General features: G+C 43.1%; 1 protein-coding gene across 1 annotated transcript in view; it reads left to right on the top strand.

Annotated features, from left to right (window-relative positions):
• The window catches only part of fbxl17 (F-box and leucine-rich repeat protein 17), a 402189-nt gene that overhangs the window by 260239 nt on the left and 118562 nt on the right, over positions 1 to 23388 (top strand). The window contains exon 8 of the mRNA XM_079827512.1: positions 16674 to 16750. Coding sequence (XP_079683638.1) covers positions 16674 to 16750 — 77 coding nt within the window. The remainder of the gene's footprint in view (positions 1 to 16673; positions 16751 to 23388) is intronic.

Below are 23388 nucleotides of genomic sequence, written 5' to 3'. Positions count from 1 at the left end.
AGCCGTGATGAAGATGTGTCTGGGCCTGATTGTTGTGGGAAGTTGAAGTCTCTCTCTCTCTCTCTCTCTCTCTCTCTCTCTCTCTCTCTCTCACTCTCTCTCTCTCTCTCTCTCTCTCTCTCTCTCTCTCTCTCTCTCTCTCTCTCTCTCTCTCTCTCTCTCTCTCTCGTCCCTCGCTCACTCGCCCGCCGCTGCTCTCAACCTAATTGGCCGACTGTGGATTGTCTCTGTCGTCATGGAAACCACTTTAATGTCCCTTTATTGGGCATCACGGCCTTGAGTCATGGCCGGCCGCTCCTACATGCGAAGGGGAATTACTGAGGATTATAATGATGGTTACTTCAGATTAAAGCTGCGACATTCATTATTCCATCAGAAACATGTCCTCAGATCATACGTGTGCGCGCATACCTGCAGAAATCAACAATGAGCAATACATGGGATAATGGGAAGATATGTAAAGGAATAAGGGATTTGATCAAACGTATGCAATTCACTTCTTTTCCATTAAATTTAGTTTATTTAGAGTTTACTTTAGCACCGGACTGATGATGATGAAGCACAACATGCAACTGTTTCTATTTCTGGAAAATTGTGGTCTCAAAATTATTCAACATTGCAAATCAGTAAAATAAAAATAAACATTAACTTGGGAATTTGAATAGTGTCCATTGATTATAAATAAAATGTATTTATTTAAATTTTAGGGCTGTCAAAAGATTAATCGCATCCAAAATAAAGTTTGTGTTTACATAATATATGTGTGTGTACTCTGTTAGTTATTATTTATATATAAATACACACACAAGCATGTATATATTTAAGAAAAAAATATTATTTTTATATATAAAACATTTATATTTATATATATTATAGATTATATAAATGTATATACAGTATATACATGCAAAAATGTCTTAAATATATACATGCTTGTGTGTGTATTTATATAAAAATAATAATTAACAGAGTACACACACATATATTAATTATATATTACATATATTACACATAATATTATGTAAACACAAACTTTTATTTTGGATGCGATTAATCGCGATTAATCTTTTGACAGCCCATTTCATTTATATTAATTTATTCTATTAATTTATTTTTAATACATTAGTTTGTGTATTTATTTTTCCTTTCTTTCTAAATAAATACTTATTAATGAATTTATTTTAATTTATATGTATTTATTTATGTGTTTAATTAAATAAAATATAAATATAATTAAATAAATTTTAAAATAAATGTATTTATTTATTAAATTTGTTTGTTTGTTTGTTTTTAATACATTAGTTTGTTTGTGTATTTATTTTTCCTTTCTTTCTAAATAAATACTCAATGTATTTATTTTAATTTATATTAATTTATTTATGTGTTTAATTAAATAACATATAAATATATTTAAATTAATTTTAAAATAAATGTATTTATTTATTATTTTTATTTATTTATTAATACATTAGTTTACTTGTATTTATTTGTCCTTTCTTTCTAAATAAATACTTTATTTATTTATTTTAATTTATAATTATTTATTTTTAGTTGTTTAATTAAATAATATATATTAATATAATTAAATAAATTAAAAATAAATATAAAAATATCCTGTTAATTATGTTTAATTCGTTTAAATATTTAATTATTTAAATTTTTTATTTTTTGTGTAAAATTAAATGAATCAAGAAATAAATATATTCATTAATTGTTTTACTTATTTAATTAATAGATTTATTTGTTGGTTTAATTATATTAATGTATTTGTGTGTTTGATGCTGTATCAGTATGAGTGGCTTTGTCGTGGCAATATTGAAGTATTTAAAAAAAATTATTAATTTATTTGTTATACAGGTTTGGGTCTCCACACCTCACACACACTGTATGCACTCGTGCTGGTTTAACTTCAGGAGTGTTTCAGGGCTTCAGTTGCTCTTTGGTGTTTGTGTAATGTCCTGTGTTTGTCCATCACTGGTTCTGTTGGTTTGTCTCTCAGTAGAGACCAGTCTGGTGTCGGCATGACCTCTGTGCTGGACTGTAGTGACCGCTCTGGTGTCGGCTTGACCTCTGTGCTGGACTGTAGTGACCGCTCTGGCGTCGGCTTGACCTCTGTGCTGGACTGTAGTGACCGCTCTGGTGTCGGCATGACCTCTGTGCTGGACTGTAGTGACCGGTCTGGTGTCGGCATGACCTCTGTGCTGGACTGTTGTGACCGCTCTGGCGTCGGCATGACCTCTGTGCTGGACTGTAGGGACCGCTCTGGCGTCGGCATGACCTCTGTGCTGGACTGTAGAGACCGGTCTGGTGTCAGCATGACCTCTGTGCTGGACTGTAGAGACCGGTCTGGCGTCGGCATGACCTCTGTGCTGGACTGTAGTGACCGCTCTGGCGTCGGCATGACCTCTGTGCTGGACTGTAGTGACCGGTCTGGTGTCGGCATGACCTCTGTGCTGGACTGTAGTGACCGCTCTGGTGTCGGCATGACCTCTGTGCTGGACTGTAGTGACCGCTCTGGTGTCGGCATGACCTCTGTGCTGGACTGTAGTGACCGGTCTGGTGTCAGCATGACCTCTGTGCTGGACTGTAGTGACCGGTCTGGTGTCGGCATGACCTCTGTGCTGGACTGTAGTGACCGCTCTGGTGTCGGCATGACCTCTGTGCTGGACTGTAGTGACCGGTCTGGTGTCAGCATGACCTCTGTGCTGGACTGTAGTGACCGCTCTGGTGTCAGCATGACCTCTGTGCTGGACTGTTGTGACCGCTCTGGCGTCGGCATGACCTCTGTGCTGGACTGTAGGGACCGCTCTGGTGTCGGCATGACCTCTGTGCTGGACTGTAGAGACCGGTCTGGCGTCGGCATGACCTCTGTGCTGGACTGTAGTGACCGCTCTGGCGTCGGCATGACCTCTGTGCTGGACTGTAGTGACCGCTCTGGTGTCGGCATGACCTCTGTGCTGGACTGTAGTGACCGCTCTGGCGTCGGCATGACCTCTGTGCTGGACTGTAGAGACCGGTCTGGTGTCGGCATGACCTCTGTGCTGGACTGTAGTGACCGCTCTGGTGTCGGCATGACCTCTGTGCTGGACTGTAGTGACCGCTCTGGTGTCGGCATGACCTCTGTGCTGGACTGTAGTGACCGGTCTGGCGTCGGCATGACCTCTGTTCTGGACTGTAGTGACCGCTCTGGTGTCGGCATGACCTCTGTGCTGGACTGTAGTGACCGCTCTGGTGTCGGCATGACCTCTGTGCTGGACTGTAGTGACCGGTCTTGTGTCGGCATGACCTCTGTGCTGGACTGTAGTGACCGGTCTGGTGTCGGCATGACCTCTGTGCTGGACTGTAGTGACCGGTCTGGCGTCGGCATGACCTCTGTGCTGGACTGTAGTGACCGGTCTGGTGTCGGCATGACCTCTGTGCTGGACTGTAGTGACCGCTCTGGCGTCGGCATGACCTCTGTGGACTGTAGTGACCGGTCTGGTGTCGGCATGACCTCTGTGCTGGACTGTAGTGACCGGTCTGGCGTCGGCATGACCTCTGTTCTGGACTTTAGTGACCGCTCTGGTGTCGGCATGACCTCTGTGCTGGACTGTAGTGACCGCTCTGGTGTCGGCATGACCTCTGTTCTGGACTGTAGTGACCGGTCTGGCGTCGGCATGACCTCTGTTCTGGACTGTAGTGACCGGTCTGGTGTCGGCATGACCTCTGTTCTGGACTGTAGAGACCGCTCTGGTGTCGGCATGACCTCTGTGCTGGACTGTAGAGACCGCTCTGGTGTCGGCATGACCTCTGTTCTGGACTGTAGTGACCGGTCTGGTGTCGGCATGACCTCTGTGCTGGACTGTAGTGACCGGTCTGGTGTCGGCATGACCTCTGTGCTGGACTGTAGTGACCGCTCTGGTGTCGGCATGACCTCTGTGCTGGACTGTAGAGACCGCTCTGGTGTCGGCATGACCTCTGTTCTGGACTGTAGTGACCGGTCTGGCGTCGGCATGACCTCTGTTCTGGACTGTAGTGACCGGTCTGGTGTCGGCATGACCTCTGTGCTGGACTGTAGAGACCGGTCTGGTGTCGGCTTGACCTCTGTGCTGGACTGTAGTGACCGCTCTGGTGTCGGCATGACCTCTGTGCTGGACTGTAGAGACCGGTCTGGTGTCGGCTTGACCTCTGTGCTGGACTGTAGTGACCGGTCTGGTGTCGGCATGACCTCTGTGCTGGACTGTAGAGACCGCTCTGGTGTCGGCATGACCTCTGTGCTGGACTGTAGTGACCGCTCTGGTGTCGGCATGACCTCTGTGCTGGACTGTAGAGACCGCTCTGGTGTCGGCATGACCTCTGTGCTGGACTGTAGTGACCGCTCTGGTGTCGGCATGACCTCTGTTCTGGACTGTAGAGACCGCTCTGGTGTCGGCTTGACCTCTGTGCTGGACTGTAGTGACCGGTCTGGTGTCGGCATGACCTCTGTGCTGGACTGTAGTGACCGCTCTGGTGTCGGCATGACCTCTGTGCTGGACTGTAGTGACCGGTCTGGTGACGGCATGACCTCTGTGCTGGACTGTAGTGACCGCTCTGGCGTCGGCATGACCTCTGTGCTGGACTGTAGTGACCGCTCTGGTGTCGGCATGACCTCTGTGCTGGACTGTAGTGACCGATCTGGCGTCGGCATGACCTCTGTGCTGGACTGTAGAGACCGGTCTGGTGTCGGCATGACCTCTGTGCTGGACTGTAGTGACCGGTCTGGTGTCGGCATGACCTCTGTGCTGGACTGTAGTGACCGGTCTGGTGTCGGCATGACCTCTGTGCTGGACTGTAGTGACCGGTCTGGTGTCGGCATGACCTCTGTGCTGGACTGTAGTGACCGCTCTGGTGTCGGCATGACCTCTGTGCTGGACTGTAGTGACCGCTCTGGTGTCGGCATGACCTCTGTGCTGGACTGTAGTGACCGCTCTGGTGTCGGCATGACCTCTGTGCTGGACTGTAGTGACCGGTCTGGTGTCAGCATGACCTCTGTGCTGGACTGTAGTGACCGCTCTGGTGTCAGCATGACCTCTGTGCTGGACTGTAGTGACCGGTCTGGTGTCAGCATGACCTCTGTGCTGGACTGTAGTGACCGCTCTGGTGTCAGCATGACCTCTGTGCTGGACTGTAGTGACCGCTCTGGCGTCAGCATGACCTCTGTGCTGGACTGTAGTGACCGCTCTGGCGTCAGCATGACCTCTGTGCTGGACTGTAGTGACCGGTCTGGTGTCAGCATGACCTCTGTGCTGGACTGTAGTGACCGCTCTGGTGTCAGCATGACCTCTGTGCTGGACTGTAGTGACCGCTCTGGCGTCAGCATGACCTCTGTGCTGGACTGTAGTGACCGCTCTGGTGTCAGCATGACCTCTGTGCTGGACTGTAGTGACCGGTCTGGCGTCGGCATGACCTCTGTGCTGGACTGTAGTGACCGGTCTGGCGTCGGCATGACCTCTGTGCTGGACTGTAGTGACCGGTCTGGCGTCAGCATGACCTCTGTGCTGGACTGTAGTGACCGGTCTGGTGTCGGCATGACCTCTCTGCTGGACTGTAGTGACCGGTCTGGTGTCGGCATGACCTCTCTGCTGGACTGTAGTGACCGGTCTGGTGTCGGCATGACCTCTCTGCTGGACTGTATTGACCGGTCTAGTGTCGGCATGACCTCTGTGCTGGACTGTAGTGACCGGTCTGGTGTCGGCATGACCTCTGTGCTGGACTGTAGTGACCGGTCTGGTGTCGGCATGACCTCTCTGCTGGACTGTAGTGACCGGTCTGGTGTCGGCATGACCTCTGTGCTGGACTGTAGTGACCGCTCTGGTGTCGGCATGACCTCTGTGCTGGACTGTAGAGACCGCTCTGGTGTCGGCATGACCTCTGTTCTGGACTGTAGTGACCGGTCTGGCGTCGGCATGACCTCTGTTCTGGACTGTAGTGACCGGTCTGGTGTCGGCATGACCTCTGTGCTGGACTGTAGAGACCGGTCTGGTGTCGGCTTGACCTCTGTGCTGGACTGTAGTGACCGCTCTGGTGTCGGCATGACCTCTGTGCTGGACTGTAGAGACCGGTCTGGTGTCGGCTTGACCTCTGTGCTGGACTGTAGTGACCGGTCTGGTGTCGGCATGACCTCTGTGCTGGACTGTAGAGACCGCTCTGGTGTCGGCATGACCTCTGTGCTGGACTGTAGTGACCGCTCTGGTGTCGGCATGACCTCTGTGCTGGACTGTAGAGACCGCTCTGGTGTCGGCATGACCTCTGTGCTGGACTGTAGTGACCGCTCTGGTGTCGGCATGACCTCTGTTCTGGACTGTAGAGACCGCTCTGGTGTCGGCTTGACCTCTGTGCTGGACTGTAGTGACCGGTCTGGTGTCGGCATGACCTCTGTGCTGGACTGTAGTGACCGGTCTGGTGTCAGCATGACCTCTGTGCTGGACTGTAGTGACCGCTCTGGTGTCAGCATGACCTCTGTGCTGGACTGTTGTGACCGCTCTGGCGTCGGCATGACCTCTGTGCTGGACTGTAGGGACCGCTCTGGTGTCGGCATGACCTCTGTGCTGGACTGTAGAGACCGGTCTGGCGTCGGCATGACCTCTGTGCTGGACTGTAGTGACCGCTCTGGCGTCGGCATGACCTCTGTGCTGGACTGTAGTGACCGCTCTGGTGTCGGCATGACCTCTGTGCTGGACTGTAGTGACCGCTCTGGCGTCGGCATGACCTCTGTGCTGGACTGTAGAGACCGGTCTGGTGTCGGCATGACCTCTGTGCTGGACTGTAGTGACCGCTCTGGTGTCGGCATGACCTCTGTGCTGGACTGTAGTGACCGCTCTGGTGTCGGCATGACCTCTGTGCTGGACTGTAGTGACCGGTCTGGCGTCGGCATGACCTCTGTTCTGGACTGTAGTGACCGCTCTGGTGTCGGCATGACCTCTGTGCTGGACTGTAGTGACCGCTCTGGTGTCGGCATGACCTCTGTGCTGGACTGTAGTGACCGGTCTTGTGTCGGCATGACCTCTGTGCTGGACTGTAGTGACCGGTCTGGTGTCGGCATGACCTCTGTGCTGGACTGTAGTGACCGGTCTGGCGTCGGCATGACCTCTGTGCTGGACTGTAGTGACCGGTCTGGTGTCGGCATGACCTCTGTGCTGGACTGTAGTGACCGCTCTGGCGTCGGCATGACCTCTGTGGACTGTAGTGACCGGTCTGGTGTCGGCATGACCTCTGTGCTGGACTGTAGTGACCGGTCTGGCGTCGGCATGACCTCTGTTCTGGACTTTAGTGACCGCTCTGGTGTCGGCATGACCTCTGTGCTGGACTGTAGTGACCGCTCTGGTGTCGGCATGACCTCTGTTCTGGACTGTAGTGACCGGTCTGGCGTCGGCATGACCTCTGTTCTGGACTGTAGTGACCGGTCTGGTGTCGGCATGACCTCTGTTCTGGACTGTAGAGACCGCTCTGGTGTCGGCATGACCTCTGTGCTGGACTGTAGAGACCGCTCTGGTGTCGGCATGACCTCTGTTCTGGACTGTAGTGACCGGTCTGGTGTCGGCATGACCTCTGTGCTGGACTGTAGTGACCGGTCTGGTGTCGGCATGACCTCTGTGCTGGACTGTAGTGACCGCTCTGGTGTCGGCATGACCTCTGTGCTGGACTGTAGAGACCGCTCTGGTGTCGGCATGACCTCTGTTCTGGACTGTAGTGACCGGTCTGGCGTCGGCATGACCTCTGTTCTGGACTGTAGTGACCGGTCTGGTGTCGGCATGACCTCTGTGCTGGACTGTAGAGACCGGTCTGGTGTCGGCTTGACCTCTGTGCTGGACTGTAGTGACCGCTCTGGTGTCGGCATGACCTCTGTGCTGGACTGTAGAGACCGGTCTGGTGTCGGCTTGACCTCTGTGCTGGACTGTAGTGACCGGTCTGGTGTCGGCATGACCTCTGTGCTGGACTGTAGAGACCGCTCTGGTGTCGGCATGACCTCTGTGCTGGACTGTAGTGACCGCTCTGGTGTCGGCATGACCTCTGTGCTGGACTGTAGAGACCGCTCTGGTGTCGGCATGACCTCTGTGCTGGACTGTAGTGACCGCTCTGGTGTCGGCATGACCTCTGTTCTGGACTGTAGAGACCGCTCTGGTGTCGGCTTGACCTCTGTGCTGGACTGTAGTGACCGGTCTGGTGTCGGCATGACCTCTGTGCTGGACTGTAGTGACCGCTCTGGTGTCGGCATGACCTCTGTGCTGGACTGTAGTGACCGGTCTGGTGACGGCATGACCTCTGTGCTGGACTGTAGTGACCGCTCTGGCGTCGGCATGACCTCTGTGCTGGACTGTAGTGACCGCTCTGGTGTCGGCATGACCTCTGTGCTGGACTGTAGTGACCGATCTGGCGTCGGCATGACCTCTGTGCTGGACTGTAGAGACCGGTCTGGTGTCGGCATGACCTCTGTGCTGGACTGTAGTGACCGGTCTGGTGTCGGCATGACCTCTGTGCTGGACTGTAGTGACCGGTCTGGTGTCGGCATGACCTCTGTGCTGGACTGTAGTGACCGGTCTGGTGTCGGCATGACCTCTGTGCTGGACTGTAGTGACCGCTCTGGTGTCGGCATGACCTCTGTGCTGGACTGTAGTGACCGCTCTGGTGTCGGCATGACCTCTGTGCTGGACTGTAGTGACCGCTCTGGTGTCGGCATGACCTCTGTGCTGGACTGTAGTGACCGGTCTGGTGTCAGCATGACCTCTGTGCTGGACTGTAGTGACCGCTCTGGTGTCAGCATGACCTCTGTGCTGGACTGTAGTGACCGGTCTGGTGTCAGCATGACCTCTGTGCTGGACTGTAGTGACCGCTCTGGTGTCAGCATGACCTCTGTGCTGGACTGTAGTGACCGCTCTGGCGTCAGCATGACCTCTGTGCTGGACTGTAGTGACCGCTCTGGCGTCAGCATGACCTCTGTGCTGGACTGTAGTGACCGGTCTGGTGTCAGCATGACCTCTGTGCTGGACTGTAGTGACCGCTCTGGTGTCAGCATGACCTCTGTGCTGGACTGTAGTGACCGCTCTGGCGTCAGCATGACCTCTGTGCTGGACTGTAGTGACCGCTCTGGTGTCAGCATGACCTCTGTGCTGGACTGTAGTGACCGGTCTGGCGTCGGCATGACCTCTGTGCTGGACTGTAGTGACCGGTCTGGCGTCGGCATGACCTCTGTGCTGGACTGTAGTGACCGGTCTGGCGTCAGCATGACCTCTGTGCTGGACTGTAGTGACCGGTCTGGTGTCGGCATGACCTCTCTGCTGGACTGTAGTGACCGGTCTGGTGTCGGCATGACCTCTCTGCTGGACTGTAGTGACCGGTCTGGTGTCGGCATGACCTCTCTGCTGGACTGTATTGACCGGTCTAGTGTCGGCATGACCTCTGTGCTGGACTGTAGTGACCGGTCTGGTGTCGGCATGACCTCTGTGCTGGACTGTAGTGACCGGTCTGGTGTCGGCATGACCTCTCTGCTGGACTGTAGTGACCGGTCTGGTGTCGGCATGACCTCTGTGCTGGACTGTAGTGACCGCTCTGGTGTCGGCATGACCTCTGTGCTGGACTGTAGAGACCGCTCTGGTGTCGGCATGACCTCTGTTCTGGACTGTAGTGACCGGTCTGGCGTCGGCATGACCTCTGTTCTGGACTGTAGTGACCGGTCTGGTGTCGGCATGACCTCTGTGCTGGACTGTAGAGACCGGTCTGGTGTCGGCTTGACCTCTGTGCTGGACTGTAGTGACCGCTCTGGTGTCGGCATGACCTCTGTGCTGGACTGTAGAGACCGGTCTGGTGTCGGCTTGACCTCTGTGCTGGACTGTAGTGACCGGTCTGGTGTCGGCATGACCTCTGTGCTGGACTGTAGAGACCGCTCTGGTGTCGGCATGACCTCTGTGCTGGACTGTAGTGACCGCTCTGGTGTCGGCATGACCTCTGTGCTGGACTGTAGAGACCGCTCTGGTGTCGGCATGACCTCTGTGCTGGACTGTAGTGACCGCTCTGGTGTCGGCATGACCTCTGTTCTGGACTGTAGAGACCGCTCTGGTGTCGGCTTGACCTCTGTGCTGGACTGTAGTGACCGGTCTGGTGTCGGCATGACCTCTGTGCTGGACTGTAGTGACCGCTCTGGTGTCGGCATGACCTCTGTGCTGGACTGTAGTGACCGGTCTGGTGACGGCATGACCTCTGTGCTGGACTGTAGTGACCGCTCTGGCGTCGGCATGACCTCTGTGCTGGACTGTAGTGACCGCTCTGGTGTCGGCATGACCTCTGTGCTGGACTGTAGTGACCGATCTGGCGTCGGCATGACCTCTGTGCTGGACTGTAGAGACCGGTCTGGTGTCGGCATGACCTCTGTGCTGGACTGTAGTGACCGGTCTGGTGTCGGCATGACCTCTGTGCTGGACTGTAGTGACCGGTCTGGTGTCGGCATGACCTCTGTGCTGGACTGTAGTGACCGGTCTGGTGTCGGCATGACCTCTGTGCTGGACTGTAGTGACCGCTCTGGTGTCGGCATGACCTCTGTGCTGGACTGTAGTGACCGCTCTGGTGTCGGCATGACCTCTGTGCTGGACTGTAGTGACCGCTCTGGTGTCGGCATGACCTCTGTGCTGGACTGTAGTGACCGGTCTGGTGTCAGCATGACCTCTGTGCTGGACTGTAGTGACCGCTCTGGTGTCAGCATGACCTCTGTGCTGGACTGTAGTGACCGGTCTGGTGTCAGCATGACCTCTGTGCTGGACTGTAGTGACCGCTCTGGTGTCAGCATGACCTCTGTGCTGGACTGTAGTGACCGCTCTGGCGTCAGCATGACCTCTGTGCTGGACTGTAGTGACCGCTCTGGCGTCAGCATGACCTCTGTGCTGGACTGTAGTGACCGGTCTGGTGTCAGCATGACCTCTGTGCTGGACTGTAGTGACCGCTCTGGTGTCAGCATGACCTCTGTGCTGGACTGTAGTGACCGCTCTGGCGTCAGCATGACCTCTGTGCTGGACTGTAGTGACCGCTCTGGTGTCAGCATGACCTCTGTGCTGGACTGTAGTGACCGGTCTGGCGTCGGCATGACCTCTGTGCTGGACTGTAGTGACCGGTCTGGCGTCGGCATGACCTCTGTGCTGGACTGTAGTGACCGGTCTGGCGTCAGCATGACCTCTGTGCTGGACTGTAGTGACCGGTCTGGCGTCGGCATGACCTCTCTGCTGGACTGTAGTGACCGGTCTGGTGTCGGCATGACCTCTCTGCTGGACTGTAGTGACCGGTCTGGTGTCGGCATGACCTCTCTGCTGGACTGTATTGACCGGTCTAGTGTCGGCATGACCTCTGTGCTGGACTGTAGTGACCGGTCTGGTGTCGGCATGACCTCTGTGCTGGACTGTAGTGACCGGTCTGGTGTCGGCATGACCTCTCTGCTGGACTGTAGTGACCGGTCTGGTGTCGGCATGACCTCTCTGCTGGACTGTAGTGACCGGTCTGGTGTCGGCATGACCTCTGTGCTGGACTGTAGTGACCGGTCTGGCGTCGGCATGACCTCTGTGCTGGACTGTAGTGACCGGTCTGGTGTCGGCATGACCTCTGTGCTGGACTGTAGTGACCGGTCTGGCGTCGGCATGACCTCTGTGCTGGACTGTAGTGACCGGTCTGGTGTCGGCATGACCTCTGTGCTGGACTGTAGTGACCGGTCTGGCGTCGGCATGACCTCTGTGCTGGACTGTAGTGACCGCTCTGGCGTCGGCATGACCTCTGTGCTGGACTGTAGTGACCGGTCTGGCGTCGGCATGAGCTCTGTGCTGGACTGTAGTGACCGGTCTGGCGTCGGCATGACCTCTGTGCTGGACTGTAGTGACCGGTCTGGCGTCGGCATGACCTCTGTGCTGGACTGTAGTGACCGGTCTGGCGTCGGCATGACCTCTGTGCTGGACTGTAGTGACCGGTCTGGTGTCGGCATGACCTCTGTGCTGGACTGTAGTGACCGGTCTGGCGTCGGCATGACCTCTGTGCTGGACTGTAGTGACCGGTCTGGCGTCGGCATGACCTCTGTGCTGGACTGTAGTGACCGGTCTGGTGTCGGCATGACCTCTGTGCTGGACTGTAGTGACCGCTCTGGCGTCGGCATGACCTCTGTGCTGGACTGTAGTGACCGCTCTGGCGTCGGCATGACCTCTGTGCTGGACTGTAGTGACCGGTCTGGTGTCGGCATGACCTCTGTGCTGGACTGTAGAGACCGCTCTGGTGTCGGCATGACCTCTGTGCTGGACTGTAGTGACCGCTCTGGCGTCGGCATGACCTCTGTGCTGGACTGTAGTGACCGGTCTGGTGTCGGCATGACCTCTGTGCTGGACTGTAGTGACCGCTCTGGCGTCGGCATGACCTCTGTGCTGGACTGTAGGGACCGCTCTGGCGTCGGCATGACCTCTGTGCTGGACTGTAGTGACCGGTCTGGCGTCGGCATGACCTCTGTGCTGGACTGTAGGGACCGCTCTGGCGCCAGCTGTGATTATCTCCGGGCCGGATCAGGTCACTCTCAGGGTAAAGCGTCCGGACAGAGATGTAGAAACTCAATTACATTCAATTAGGCAGCGGGAAAACTGATTCTGTGCATTAGATCTCCAGAGCGGCAGCTCTTCAGTTCATGAGCAGTGAGGGATTTATTTATTTATTTTATTTATTTATTTTTATTTATTCATTTATTTTAATTTTATTAAAATGTTATTTTAAATCCTAAAACTTTGCCTCCTGTCTACATTTTTTTATTAATTAATTAATTAATTTTTACATTTTATTTAGCAAATTATATTTTATGTTTAATATTTTTATTTCATTATGTAAATGTACTTAATTTATTCAAAATCTTAACCTTGGCTACTCTAATGCTAAAGCATCAATCTTTCACATCATTCTATTTGATGTATTTATTTATTTACTTTAATATTTATTTATTTTATTTAAAAAAATACTTTTATTTTTTTATATTTTATTTTTATGTATTTTTTAAACATTTATACATTTGATTTTGTGCATTTAATTATTTTATTTATATTACTGACAGTCTTTCAGATCATTCTATTACATTTATTTACTTTAGCATTTATTATTTTATTAAAAAAAATATTGAAACAGCAGTTTTACATTAGATTTTTGTTCATTTATTTGCATAATGATTTTTATTTTATTCATGTATTGATGTATGATCCTCTCAGTGTTGTGCAGTGTGAAGTGAAGGTGTTGTGTGTGAAGGTTAATGCAGTGATTCGGGAGGTTTTTAAAGCTACACTGTGTAATTTATTTAGTTTATTCTTAGCTAAAAACACTTAGTTCGTTCAAAAATATATGTGCTCATTAATGTATATTTACTTCTTTCAAGTAATAAAGTATTCTCGTAAGTTTATAATATGCCATTGAAAATACATACGTGTACATACATACAGCATATGCCATACAGTTTAAGTTCACTCACACTTTATATAAATAAAAAAGGTTTACTGTTGTTGCAGATACTGTGCATAAATAAAAAATGTTTACAGTGCAAAATACTGCTGTTGCATATAATGTGCACAACATTTGAACATTTTCAACAATTAAACATTTGCAAAAAAACACCATTGAACCATTAAAAAAAATCTTTGTAAACCTTTAAGAAACCATTTTTAAAACATCTATAAACATTACATAGATAGACGGACCAGATATTCCTAACACTTAGTTAAGGGTTACTAGTTGGTTTGTAAACTGTCCATAAACATTATCTGGATGGTTATTATAAAGTTGCAACAGATGACTATAATACCCTGTTAAATAGTTAATAAACAGTACCAGTAAAACATGTGGGTTGTCCTGATACTGTACTTCAAAATGTAACAGTGTAAAAATTGCCACACAGAATAAACTGTTCAAGATCCATTGGTAACTTATAAAAATAATGTCATATTTGCATAAACTGTCACTACCGTATATATCCCGACACTAGCACACTAAGATAAGCTATGAAAAAATAATGTTCCTCTGCCTCTTTCTGGTTAAATAATGTTTATAATAATAGTTAATATAGACTGCTATATGAACTATTCCAGTTGATTTATGCATAGCATAAATAATAGTTAGTATAGCATGCTATGCCACTTTCATCAAAACCTATTACAAAGTCAAGTTAAGTCAACTTTATTTATATAGCGTTTTTAACAATGCAGATTGTCATCAGTTCATACAAAGCTATAGCAATGTCCTTAAATACGATAAACAGTGATTCTGGAACAGATCTGCGTCTTCCTTATCCCGTTAAAAAACACATTACAGTATGTAAACATATTCCGCCCGTTCGGAAAAAAAGTTGCACTAACTGTTCGTTACAAGCAGCATTTGTCAGGCAGGTAAGTTAAGTTAGCTAACATAAACATATTTTTGCTAGCCAGCTACCTGCTGCAAAATTACACCATTTTTGTACAAGACAAGTAGAGCTATTTTATCCAGTGTCATTTATCACTTACCACTATCTTGTTTTTTTCTTATCCTTCTCTTCCTTTCTCTTTTTTCTTTTCTGGCTTCCTGAAGCATAATTCCGCTTCATGATGACTGCCGAGGAGGTTTTGTATTTTGCCGCTGCAGAGATCGCGTGATTGGCTGGCTGGACTACTGAGAGGGGCCCTTAAGGGGGTTCCCGATAACAGTGTCATTGCACTGCATTGACTGTCAATGGGGCGCTCACACGTTTGTCGTTGCATTTTATTCTTAATTTGTCGTTGTCTTGGGGCCCCAGGCCAGCTCGGGGCCCCAAGCAATTGCTTGGTTTGCCTGCCTTGTCGCGACGGGCCTGCGGTCGCCATGTTGCCCCTCCATCTTGAAAGTACATTAGCCAAAGAGGGACATTCCCGTAAATTCAAGCTTCGCCTTTGGCGTTTTAACACTCGATGGCGTCGAATGTGGACGAGGTCGAACTGGAAGCCATGTTAATCTTGGACTAAATCAGCCACCGTAGGAGTTAAAACGAAATCGGAATTGAGAGGAACAGAAACTAATATTCACTGGATGGTCATATACAAGTTCACCACTAGATGGGGGAAAATATCACACAGTGTAGCTTTAATGGATCTGCGGTTCTGCCGGTGAACGGGTCCAGATGAGCTTCTCTTCTCCAGCACACGGCGAGGCCGGAGCGGAGCCGGAGCGGAGCCGGATCCGTGTCTTTGAAGTGGCGTCATTAGCAGTTTAGGCACGCAGGCGTTCTCCATCTGAAAACCCTTTTAGTTTTTAATCAGAGTATATTCAATTAAATTATTAATTTTCTTCCCAAACGCTTCTGAGGTGCAGATATGAGATCAGTGGAGAGGAAAGGCCGTCGGCGAATCACGTTTGATTATTGAGTTTGAGGAGTGTGTGATGTAATGGCTCTGAGCACAGGAAGTGTGTGTGTTTCAGCTTTCAGAGCCTTTCGTTTGGCGCAAAAATCAGCTCTCTATTATTATTATTATTATTATATATATATAATTTATTTATTTATTGGAAATCCTAAAAATGTGCCTACCAATTTTATATTGTATTTAATTTAATTTAATTTAATTTATTTATTTAATTATTTTTTCTAAAACCTTTGCATACTGTCATGGCAAATCAGCCGTCTTTTATATTTTATTTTTTTATTTATGCGATTAATCACATCCAAAATAAAAGTTTGTGTTTACATAATATATGTGTGTGTACTGTGTATAATTATATATTTATTTATATATATATAGAGAGAGAGAAATAATAATAATTCTCAATAAAAAAAAGATAATTCTGCAACTTCTCAAAACCGCATATGCATATATATATATATATATATATATATATTATATATATAATATATATTTGGGTCAATGACAAAATAATAATTTTAAGCAAAGTTTTAAAATGCATTTTTATGTCCAAATATATGAATGTTCATATTGGTTTTACAGCTTTTAAGATGGCATTAATTAATTATTAAACAACATTTCTGATTTTACCACCCAGAAAATATAATATATAATTATATATCTATATATGTATATATATATTAGGGCTGTCAAAAGATTAATCGCAATTAATCGCATCCAAAATAAAAGTTTGTGTTAACATAATATATGTGTGTGTACTCTGTTAATTATTATTTATATATAAATACACACACAAGCATGTATATATTTAAGAAAAAAATATTATTTTTATATCTAAAATATGTATATATATTATAGATTATATAAATGTATATACAGTATATATACATGCAAATATTTCTTAAATATGTACATGGAGTGTATTATACTATACTCAGTACACACACATAAATGATATAAACACAAAGAGTTATTTGCGATGAATCGATAGTTTTTCCCCCTTTATTTAATTTTTCCTAAACCTTTGTCTACTGTTATGGCAAATGAACCATCTTTTAAATGTTATTTTATATTATATTTTATTGTTTATTTATTTTGTTTTTGTTTGACTTTGTGTTTATTGAATTATTTATTTAAATATTTCAAAAACCTTTGCTCGTCTTTTACATTTTATATCGCATTTAATTCTTTACTTCATTTCAAATTTCTCTTGTGCGTGTTTAATTGTAAAGTGTTGTTGTATATGTTTGCATGTTTACATGAGTGTGAGGTGATCACGGCTGACCTCTGACCCCGCAGGTGTGTGGAGATCATTGCGAAGGAGGGGCGGAGTCTGAAGGAGCTTTATCTGGTGTCCTGCAAGATCACGGATCACGGTAAGACTGAGATTCTCAGTGGACATGACCTTTGACCTTTGACCTTACTCGGACAGTTTTCCCTTCTACGCTTAACCACTGTCACAGGACAGCAGCAGTTGTTCACTTTATTTATTTATTTTTTCATTCTTTTCCTGTCATGGTGAAAGTGTTTATTTATTTATTAACTTTTCATACTGCCATGGCAAAGCAGCCATCTTTTACATTTTATTTATTTATTTATTTATTTATTTATTTATAGTTTCCTTTTTATCTATATTTAATTCATTTGTTTCATTAAATAAATATTAATACATACATTTATTTACTTGATTATAATTATTTATTCACTTATTTGCTTACTTATTTATTTCCTAAAACGTTTCATACTGTCAAGGCAAAGCAACATTTATTTATAATTCACTTTTTAATGTATATTTAATTTATTTGTTTCATTAAATAAATATGAATAATATTTATTTATTTATATTCATACTGTCCCGGCAAATCAGCAGTTATTTATTTATTTATTTTTATTTTTATTTTTATTTATTTAATTAAATAAATGTGAATAATATATATTAATTTACTCATTATTTCCGTAATTATTTATAATATTTATGTTTTAAAAAAATGTTTGTATGTATTTTATTATTTTAATACAGTAATTAATTTAATCAGACATATATGTGAATAAATATAATTAACTGAACAAATGACAAAATACATAATTTGATTGATTTATTTAATTATCAAATTCCTACAATATTTTTTTATATTTCCAGACTTCCAGTTTTAAAACCCCCCACTTTATAAATATGAACAAATATAATAATTTACTTGTTTATATTCATTCATTCATTTTTTTATGTATTCTGTATTCGTTTATTTTGAATACATTAATTAATTTAATCAAATAAATATGTGAAAACATATAACTAAATGACAAAATAAATATATATTTTATTTATTTTATTATTTATCATAATCCTACAACATTTTTTGAAATATTAATAGGCTTCATTCATTCATTTGCTTCATTTATTTTTTGTTTATTTTTTTATTATTTATTAACAAATAAGTGAATAAATAGGCCTATAATTAACAGAATAAATGAAATACAAAAAATGTTTTCCTTTATTTATTTAATTATTTATCAAATTCCTACAATATTTTTTTTATATATTTCCAGGCTTACAGTTTTAAAATCCCACACTTTATAAATATGAACAAATATAATAATTTACTTGTTTATATTTATTCATTCACTCAATCAATTTTTATTTTCTTCTGTATTAATTTATTTTTTTAATTTATTTATTTAATCAAACTAAAATGTGAATAAATATAACTAGATGACAAAATACATAAATATATTAGTTTATTTATTTTATTATTTATCAAAATCCTAAACATTTTTTGAAATATTAATAGGCTTAGAGTTTTAAAATCCCACACTTTATAAATATGAACAAATGTATTAATTTACTTGTTTATATTTATTCATTAATTTATTTAATTTTTATTTATTCTGTATTTATTTATTTTAATACATTATTTAATTTAATCAAACAAAAAATTGAATAAATATAACTAACTAATAAATAAATGAAAAAATGCATAAAAAAATATTATTTTTTAAAAATTATTTATCAAAATCCTACAACATTTAAAAATATATATTTCCAGGCTTCCAGTTTTAAAATCCCACACTTCATAAAAATGAATTGAAATATAGTAATTTACTTTTTGTTGCTTCATTTATTTAATTTTTATTTATTCTGCATTTATTTATTTTTAATACATGAATTAATTGAATCAAACAAATAAGTGAATAAATATAATGAACTGAATAAAAAAAAAAAACTTAAATATATTTGTTTATTTATTAAATTAGCAAAATCCTGCCATGTATTTTATATTCCCAATCTTTTCGTTGCTCTCAGGCTTTTGTTCCCCTCTGTACACTGTCAGAAAAAAAGGTACATTACTGTCACTGGGGCGGTACCCTAAGGTACAAAACAAAAAAGGTACTATTATGTACCTTTAAGGTATTAATATGCACTCTTATGTACTAATATGTACCTTTAACCTCTTAACAAGCGCCCCATTTTTGAGAATTCTTTGAAAACGATATACCCAAATGAAAATGTCTGCAGCTCTTAAACCCTATGGTCTATATTCATAAACCTGGTCTTATTTTAAACTAGACACTTGAAATATTGCTACCCAAGAGTCATAATAACTCAAAGTAATATGGGAACAGAGTAATATACATGTAAATATACATGTAAGTGACTCACGTTTTTTGTTTTCACTTAGGGAAAAAAATATTATAATTTAATGTTAAGAGCCTGAAAATAACTTAAATATAAAACTGAATGTCTAATCATGTCATGATTCAAATATGAGGATGATTCTCTCAGTAATGTGGCTTCTGTGAGCTTTTATGTCAAGAAAAGTCTAGGCGTCATTTCAAAAAGGCAATTTATTTCAGAACATTTGCTATTGTAAAGAGTAGTTTTTCATTGAAATAAATCTGCAATAAACTGCAATATACTACTAATTATAATGGATAAACAGTTACTGAAAAACTAAAGCAACTATTTACAGAGATTACAAAGTGTAAAAAACTCATTTAGCTGATGGGAAGCGTCAGTGAGAGACTGCGCGCTCCACTGCAGTTGCGCCATGGAGAACGCGCAGCCAGCGCACAAACAGTATTCACCAAAGCCTACTTACGCAAACTGCGCAAGATAATGCCTTTTGATTGGTTACTAAGTCCATCAATCAAACCTTTGTTGGAAAGGCATTGGCTGGGCACCGAGTGCCTTTATCCAACGAAAACCATGGGCGCAATGATTGACAGCTCACCAAGCCTGTAAGGCACTTCCTCTATATGATGCATCCCAGAAGAGACTCTGATTGAAGGAGAGAGACGAGGGTTGAACCATTGCACGTGGGAGAAGCTATTCTAGCAGGGGGAGTTTGCCAGACACGGATTAGAATCGATATTTCATTGAAAATGGACATGATTGATTACGCTAACTCAAAACTCTCTTGCAAACAACGGAGGATTTTTAGTTTTTTCCCTATTTTTTCGTTGTTTTGGATTAAAAAGTGGGATGCATTTTGAAGAGTGGACTCTTACACAGAGATGTATGCGGGTGTTTATTGGATTCGTCCGATCTGATCTGAACGACAGGAGATGAAAGATGAGTAACGCTGATATTATGCTAATGTTTACATGGACGGTCCTTTAGCGTTTCATTTAACCCTTTCCTCTCTGGTGTATTTATTGCAAAAACAAGTTCAGAACATGAATCTTGAGTCTTTTAGCTTTCAAATGATGCATAGTTTGTGATAGTTGATTGAATATTTTGTATAAAACAAAAGTAAATAAAAGTACACACCCCCCCACTTCCGTCAACCCCCCCGCCCACGAACCGGTGCGGGTTAAGAAGTTAAGGTATTAATACACACTCTTAAAGTACTAATATGTACCTTTAAGGTACTAATACACACTCTTAAAGTACTAATATGTACCTTTAAGGTACTAATACACACTCTTAAAGTACTAATATGTACCTTTAAGGTATTAATACACACTCTTAAAGTACTAATATGTACCTTTAAGGTATTAATACACACTCTTAAAGTACTAATATGTACCTTTAAGGTATTAATACACACTCTTAAAGTACTAATATGTACCTTTAAGGTATTAATACACACTCTTAAAGTACTAATATGTACCTTTAAGGTACTAATACACACTCTTAAAGTACTAATATGTACCTTTAAGGTATTAATACACACTCTTAAAGTACTAATATGTACCTTTAAGGTATTAATACACACTCTTAAAGTACTAATATGTACCTTTAAGGTATTAATACACACTCTTAAAGTACTAATATGTACCTTTAAGGTATTAATACACACTCTTAAAGTACTAATATGTACCTTTAAGGTACTAATACACACTCTTAAAGTACTAATATGTACCTTTAAGGTACTAATACACACTCTTAAAGTACTAATATGTACCTTTAAGGTATTAATACACACTCTTAAAGTACTAATATGTACCTTTAAGGTATTAATACACACTCTTAAAGTACTAATATGTACCTTTAAGGTATTAATACACACTCTTAAAGTACTAATATGTACCTTTAAGGTATTAATACACACTCTTAAAGTACTAATATGTACCTTTAAGGTACTAATACACACTCTTAAAGTACTAATATGTACCTTTTAAGGTATTAATACACACTCTTAAAGTACTAATATGTACCTTTAAGGTACTAATACACACTCTTAAAGTACTAATATGTACCTTTAAGGTACTAATACACACTCTTAAAGTACTAATATGTACCTTTAAGGTATTAATACACACTCTTAAAGTACTAATATGTACCTTTAAGGTATTAATACACACTCTTAAAGTACTAATATGTACCTTTAAGGTATTAATACGCACTCTTAAAGTACTAATATGTACCTTTAAGGTATTAATACACACTCTTAAAGTACTAATATGTACCTTTAAGGTATTAATACACACTCTTAAAGTACTAATATGTACCTTTAAGGTATTAATACACACTCTTAAAGTACTAATATGTACCTTTAAGGTATTAATACACACTCTTAAAGTACTAATATGTACCTTTAAGGTATTAATACACACTCTTAAAGTACTAATATGTACCTTTAAGGTATTAATACACACTCTTAAAGTACTAATATGTACCTTTAAGGTATTAATACACACTCTTAAAGTACTAATATGTACCTTTAAGGTATTAATACACACTCTTAAAGTACTAATATGTACCTTTAAGGTATTAATACACACTCTTAAAGTACTAATATGTACCTTTAAGGTATTAATACACACTCTTAAAGTACTGATATGTACCTTTAAGGTATTAATACACACTCTTAAAGTACTAATATGTACCTTTAAGGTATTAATACACACTCTTAAAGTACTAATATGTACCTTTAAGGTATTAATACACACTCTTAAAGTACTGATATGTACCTTTAAGGTATTAATACACACTCTTAAAGTACTAATATGTACCTTTAAGGTATTAATACACACTCTTAAAGTACTAATATGTACCTTTAAGGTATTAATACACACTCTTAAAGTACTAATATGTACCTTTTAGGGGTGAGGAAGGTACAAAGATGTACCTTTTCACTTTTGTACCTTAGAGTACCGCCCCAGTGACAGCACTGTACCTTTTTTTCTGCGAGTGTACGTAGAACCACACACACTTATTCACGTCTGCGTGTGTGTGTATCCGTCCGTCCGCATTAATGCACATGGTCAGACCCATCCTTGAGCTCAGATAATGCAGTAATGACGGCAGATAAACCCTCTGATCCTGAAACAAAGGCCACAACAGCTGCATGTGTTCACACACTGAATCATGGGTAATTACTGCCTGCTGAGACTGAAGGACAAAGCTGAGCGATTACGCCGGGCAAACAATAGCTACACGTTCTGCCAGATCGTAATGTTAGATGAAGGAACCGCATGACGGAGTAAGAAGAGCGCTCTCGTTCCTGCTCAGGGAAACACATTTGGCTTTTATTAGGGCAGAGGCAGAAACGCTCTCCTGCCATCGGCCACCTCTGAGAGGAACACAAAGATTTGCTTCAGTGTTTTTAAGTGGGAAAAGATTTGAGCTGTAGATTTTGGGGTCATTGGTGCTCTTAAATGACACCGTGGTGGTGCAGAATCGCTGTGTGTGTGTGTGTGTGTGTGTTGAGCTGCTGCCCGAAGACTGACCGCATCTCCAGAAGCATTAGACGTCATTACTGAGTCACTTACGGTCAGCGGGAAGACGTAATAACACACACACCGACCGCTGGACCGACGCACATGTAGCGCTACACTCAAAAAAATAACTCTCTGAATGAACATAAAAAAAGTATTTCCACATGATTAACTTGCTTTATTTCAGCGTTATGCAGTTCTGTTATTCCAATTTAATGTACTTACGTTGGGTCAACTTAATTTATTAAGGTTGATTCAACTTATTTACTATGGTTAGGCACAGCTTCATTTAATAGTGTCAGCCCAACTCATTTGCAATGTTTTGGACCAACTCATTTATTTAAGTTAGCCTAACAAAAGTGCTTAAAGCTGAAAGAAAGCCATTTAATCACATGGAAATCCTTTCCATGATTTAATCACATTAATTCAAAGAATAGTCCATTTACAAAACCTTTTACAAGATTTTATTTGCTAGTCAGAAGATGGTTTTGTTACATCCATAGCATGCCCAGAGTAGTTTTTTTATTTATTAAAACAACATTAATAGTTATTATAGCTCCAGCACATGCTCTACACTTCACCACAAAGGTAACCTCGAAAAAACACTAACATAACACAAACTTTTAAACACCAACATAACAAAACATTAAGCATTAAAAAGTCTCTCAATTTTCTCATCTCGCATCAAATTGCACTTTATTTAAACATTTACTCTCTGAATTCAGCCCCTTTGCAAAGCATGATGGGAAGTGAAAGTCTAATTTCTTTGGGTTACTTGATTGAAACATGTTATTTCAAAATGAAAACATCAAGTTATGTCAAAGAGTGACGGTTTTAAGTCAGTTTAACATGA

This window comes from Gobio gobio (assembly GCF_949357685.1).
Source record: "Gobio gobio genome assembly, chromosome: 10".
NCBI lineage: Eukaryota > Metazoa > Chordata > Actinopteri > Cypriniformes > Gobionidae > Gobio > Gobio gobio.
This window is presented reverse-complemented; position numbering and strand designations above follow the sequence as displayed.